At 31.4% G+C, this 6000-nt stretch overlaps 1 protein-coding gene and 1 long non-coding RNA gene across 4 annotated transcripts in view; one reads left to right on the forward strand and one right to left on the reverse strand.

The window, feature by feature from the left end:
- Positions 1-6000, forward strand: part of LOC106475792 (tyrosine-protein phosphatase 10D-like) — a 90613-nt gene that overhangs the window by 78608 nt on the left and 6005 nt on the right. For all 3 annotated transcript variants that reach the window (XM_022380936.1, XM_022380943.1, XM_013936472.2), the window contains 2 exons: positions 2227-2378; positions 3056-3191. In XM_022380936.1, coding sequence (XP_022236644.1) covers positions 2227-2378; positions 3056-3191 — 288 coding nt within the window. The remainder of the gene's footprint in view (positions 1-2226; positions 2379-3055; positions 3192-6000) is intronic.
- LOC111084164 overlaps positions 4809-6000 on the reverse strand; it is a 12034-nt gene continuing 10842 nt past the window's right edge. Inside the window, exon 3 of the long non-coding RNA XR_002609420.1 lies at positions 4809-4821. This is a non-coding gene — a long non-coding RNA (uncharacterized LOC111084164). The remainder of the gene's footprint in view (positions 4822-6000) is intronic.

The following is a 6000-nucleotide window of genomic DNA, read 5'->3' on the forward strand; positions in this document are numbered from 1 at the left end:
TAAGAATAAAAAATATTTGTATGTACGTAAACGCTTAATGTAGCTTTGCATTGTTACGTAATCTGAATTTTCTAGAAACTCTCCACACACCTATAAATATAACCAACGCGACGCGCCAAAAAAAGATTATCTATTATTAGTTTGCTGTAATTAGTGCGCTATAAGCTTCGTAAGTTATAGCTGTGATTGTTATAACGTTTATCAATCGGAAAACTTCAGATATCTGACCAGGAACATTTACAAAGTTCGAACATTACAAATTATTTAACTTCAGTGGATTCTCATCGGACATTAGTATTTTTACGAAAACATTACTTAACGTCACCGGTAGGAAATATATCGGCGTGTGATCAGCGAGAGCTACAGGTCTGTGTAGCTCCCTATTAAATGAATAATTCGTAATTAATTCGCTCATCAAGGAGGTTTCAGATTAGAAAGAAGTCTTTATATTACTTATAAGTTTGTAAAATTTTTGTATATAATCATTGTGTGTAATAACTGTTATTGTAAATTGTATTGTTGTTTATATATTAAAACATATTTGTGTTAAAAAAGAAAACTACGTATCAATCTTGTTGACAAATATCATAAACCGACTATATATCGGCTTTTACTCAACTGCTAAATCCAAAGTACAATCTAACTACTAAATTTAAAGTATCATTTAACTCAATTTCAGACCATTCGAAATTGTAATACGTAACAAACTAAGTCTAGCGCAGATAGCCCTCATGTAGCTTCGCGCGAAATTCAAACAACAACAACCACTAAGTCTTGTCTTACCTTGCCACCATAGAACGGGTGTGGTTAGTAGTTAGCGTGCCTGGATTGTTAAACCAAGGATTTACTGTTCGCGTTTCGTTGCTGCAAAAAGCCACGCTCCGCACTTTAAAGCAATAGATGCATCGTAAGAGTGATGGTCAAACCCCACTATTCGATCAGACAAGAGTAGCAAGACTTGTTGGTCAGTGCTGTTGATTAGCCTTCACAATAGTCTATCAGTTTAAAACTAAGGACGGCTGTGCGCAGATAGCTGTCTGTATAGCTTTGCGCGAAATTCGAAACAAACCATTCTTTTGGTCAGCAGTTCAAACTTAGGGATAGCGGCAAATAGCCATAGCTTGGCCATAAATAAAAATACCGCTATTTAACAATAATTACACAAAACAAAATGAAAAGTTGCCGGATACCATATATCTTTAATTCCCTTTCACAAGATATTATATATTCAAAGAAAATATCTGAAATTCAAATTGAAATAATTGAATTATTATTAAATTAAAAAATAAAGTGTGCAGCATAAATTATAAGACATATGTGTATATGTTGAATTTAACATATACATATATTTAACATAATTCGATCTTTGGGTAAACAGTTTAATCATTAATGTGAGTCTGGAATTTTTGGGACACCCTGTAGTGTAACATAGATGAAAATGTGCTCAATTTACTGCAACTTCTTGTAAGGTTAACGTTATAACAGTCACCTAAAAGATTTAAATGTATAGTGGTTTATTAACGTTCGGTTTTACATTGTGATATCGATTTATTGACATTCGTTCTTTCATTGTGAACGTTTCTGTTGATAATAACATAAATATGTTTCTGGTTTATAAGCAAGTAAGTCAATAAATAAGAGCAGTTATATTAGAAAAAAAAACGCTTTATTATTTAAGAATTACTAAATCCTTTCTATCGTTGCGATTTCTGTTTCAAAACAAGGATTTTTTATTATCTCAGAGAATTAATAAACTGTTTTCCAAAGCAGAAGTTTCGAATCGAAAATAATTATGGAAAAAAAATTACTCTTGCATAACTTGTTCGTCATAATCTAGATTTGACTGTTACCTAAATTCTTAAGTCACTACAAATTCTTTGCAAATTAAATTCTGAATTAATCGCATTGTTCTTCAAAGCAAACTACATCTAAAATTGAAAATTTATGTGTAAAAATAAAAGAAATAAAAAGTAAACAAATAATTGTTTCATTTAGTGCTATAAGCATATTTTTAATCAAAAATGTTTGATTTAAAGTGTAACTATCATAAAAAAATGTTTGTGTTTAACATAAAATTACGACTGTCAGAGTGTAAAACTGATCTATAAATGAAGGGTTTATTTAAAAACAATGTTAAGTTATAAATATCGTCATTAAAATATATTTTTAATTGTGTGTATAAATTGAATTTGTAAAATATAATAATGTGCTGATGAACAAATTTAGGGTAATCGTCATAGAATAGTGAAACAGATGCACTTTACAAGATGGCCAGACTTTGGATGTCCCGAAAACACAGAAGTCATGATCAATTTCGTTCGAGCTGTCCGAGATCATATCCCTCGCATAAATCATGGGCCTTTGGTAGTACACTGCAGGTATATATTGTACTCGATACGAGCCACGTGTGGGAATATTGTAAAAGTGATAGTTATTCAGTAGACATTCTGAACTATTGTTTAGTTAGGGGCAGTCTTCAGTAATAATTATTTGTAGTTACAAAAAGTGATAGACATTGTAATCTACGTTAAATTGTGAATTAGCAAAAGGCTAGAAACATAATATAGTGCTTAATTATGAATATGGATAAAATTACAAATAGTTTAATATACTCTACAGTTGTAACACAGAAACAGTATGAACATTGTTTAACGTAGTGTATAGTTGTGAATACAGAAACTGATGTAAATATTATTGGCCTAAAATTGCAACTTATGAATGGGAAGCACTCAAGCTAAATTGTTCTGCAAGGATAAAAAATACGTTTAGAAAACAAACAAATAACTTAACTTTATGATTTTACTTTTTTTTACAATCTAAGTTACAGTATGATATAAATTAGTAGGCACGTGTTTATCTATACTTTAATTATCTTGAATACATAGCACATAATTTCATATTAATCTTCAAAAAAAGGCAAAAATAATGAGTATATAGATGGATATATATAAAAGAGATGCTGGTTAGACAATTAATCGTAAACGAAAATCACATATTAAATATATTTCATACTGTCATCATGTGTTTAACACATACTTAATACACTGATGTCTAGTGCCGGTGTAGGACGGACAGGAACATTCCTAGCTTTGGATCGTCTGATGCAACACATCCGGGTACATGATTACGTCGACGTATTCTGGACAGTGCTGGAGATGCGCGAATATCGGTCTAACTTGGTACAGACTGAAGTAAGTATGCATATTGTTCTCTATACCTTATTAAACAAAACTGACTACAGCAGTACAGAAACAAACATCCATGTTCATTTTTCAATTTTTCGTTAAAAACAAAAAGAGCTATTGAATTTTGAAATGCTAAACGCACGAATGTTAGAATTTGTTTGTATCAAGTTATTTTTGTAAGTAAATTACAAGTGTTGAGTGTTTAGCTGATCCAAACAAGTACTAAGTGTTTACTTATTCAAAATAAGAGTTGAGTTTTAAATTGCTCAATGTAAATTTTGGGCTTTTGATCATTCAATACACGTGTTTGGTTGTCAGTTATTCGGAACACGTATTAGATTTCAATTTTCCGTTACAAATGATAAGCTTTATAAGTGACAAACAGTTTTAAGGGTTTCCTTGACCAACACAATTTTTAGAGACCACTGAAATAATAAAATTCAATGAAATAAATGAGTAACACGACTTGCTAGATACGTTAAGCCTAGTGGGTTGAGTTTTGGGCCATAGTTTTAAACTTTAAAACACTGTATCGAGTTCCTCGGTGGGACAGTGGTAAGTCTACGAACTTACAATGCTAAAATCTGAATTTCAATTCCTTGCGGTGAACACAGCAGATAGCACAATGTGGCTTTGCTTTAAACAAACAAACACTATATCGAAAAAAAAAATTAAAACACAGCATTGATTAATCAGTTGAGTATCTTCAGTCTTTAAGGTTTCGACCTATCAAACTTTTAGTAAGATGAGTTCTTCAGACACAAATCTAAGTATAAAAGAAGAAATTGTTAATTACTAAAGTAAAATAAGCAACAAATAAGAACTTAGGCTCGTGAACCTGTTTACAAAATATCAGTGCCTGTTTTCATTAAAGGCGTATACTGTTATCAAAGACAGTACCAGTAGAAAAATCTAGATCATTAAAAATATCATAATTATCCAGAATCAGTAGTGTAATACAACGACAACCTTCATTAAGTGATATATATAGCTTTCATTTCTAGACATGTAAGCATTCCGATCGACATGTGAAACTCATTAGTGATTTTCAAAGCAAATACAGTGCGATCTTAAATGCAAATGTAACAGAAAATCCTTAATATTATTACATGTATTTCATAAGTCACATTTTGGGTAGAAACTGCCGTACAAAGCTAGCACTTTTAAACATTAATGCAAACCTATTAAAAAGTGTACGTTTGTCAAAACATATTGCAACATATCCCTTTGAGATGATCCCGAATTCCATTCTAAACGGTTTAAAGTCTTCGTGTGATGATCACGCCACGTCAATCAAAGTCAGACATAGTCACATAGTAACACTCACGCAAAATAATCACGTGACAAGAAATTGGTAACTTGAAGTTCATTAAAAGTAGAATTTTTATAGATAAACATTTCTCTGAGTCTCTTTGTATGGCATTTAGTTATGATTGTAATAATACAGATTATCTATGATATACTTGTAAATAAAAGACGAACTCATGAAAAAAGAATCTGTATTTTAGTCAGCACCTGAAGTGTCATACTTTTTATTTTGATATCCGTTAAATTGTTAAAATGAATTAAATATAGAACTTTTTTTTAATGTTTGCAGGTACCTTTAGTACGTGAGTATTTCTTGACAGAATATTTACTCCCTAAAAAGCGAAGTTTGCGAGAGTTATGTTTTTACTCCATCTGTATTTGACTGTTAAATGTCTCAAACATTTGTTATGACGAGTAACCCACTTTTCGAAAATAAAGTTTGGAGACGGCTTGAATGGGTTATGAAAGAAATTTTACTTTTAATAACGTTTCTTTCATTACCTATTCAAGTCGTTCTCTAACTTTATTCAAATATTATTTTATAGAATGAAACCGTTTTGAACAAAGAGTTTAAATATTACATAAAACAATTTCTTTAAGTTTTAATATCAGTAAATACAAAAATCACAATAATATTTTCTTTATCTCAGAATAAAAGGTTACATTTAAGCGAGACGTAGAAGGCACGTGGAGTATTTTTTAATTGCGTTGCCTTGATCCATAAATTCCAAGGTCGAGTGAGGCGTGAAACAACTTGCACCATTTTCAACTGGGATATATTTTGCGCTTAAGCATAGTAACGCTTTAACTTTGAAATACCAAAAAGATAAATTTCGAAGGTACTTTTTGAGACAAACAAACCTTAAAACGGTTATGTAAGATTTGAATTCCTTCACAATAATTCAACCACTTGAGCGGATGATCAAAATTCAAAACCAGAGTCTCATCACTCCTGAAACATAATTTGTTAATGAAGGAGTCGTGTTTTAAAAAAATATATATATATATTTGGTATAGTGTTTGTTTGTTTAGAACAAAGCCACATTAGGCTATCAGCTGTGTGTCCCCCGCAAGGAATCGAAACTCAGATTTTAGCATTGTAAGTATGTAGACTTACCGCTGTCCCACCGGGGAACTCAATATAGTGTCTTTCAGGATAACAGTTTTATTTTCTTTGTCTGAGCAAACTTTAAAGCTTTTATATTGCTCTGGAGAAACTGTTATATTTTATTATCAGTCTCATCACACATGCCTTCAGTGACTCAGCGATAAATGTGGGCTTATAACGTTAACATTTGGGTTTGAAACCTGCGGTGGGCACATTGCAGATAGTTTATTATGTAGCTTTACTAAAATAAAAAAGAGTCGCAGCACAAACAAGAACAATAGGACTATTATGCCAAAAAATAAATTTTACTATTAGGTCGTCAAGAAATTAATGTCGCGTTTTGGAACACTTGCATTCACTACCCTTCAAAAAACGTCCATCACGTATAATAGTTAAACG

The sequence above is a fragment of the Limulus polyphemus genome, unplaced genomic scaffold (assembly GCF_000517525.1).
Source record: "Limulus polyphemus unplaced genomic scaffold, Limulus_polyphemus-2.1.2 Scaffold149, whole genome shotgun sequence".
Classification (NCBI taxonomy): Eukaryota; Metazoa; Arthropoda; class Merostomata; order Xiphosura; family Limulidae; genus Limulus; species Limulus polyphemus.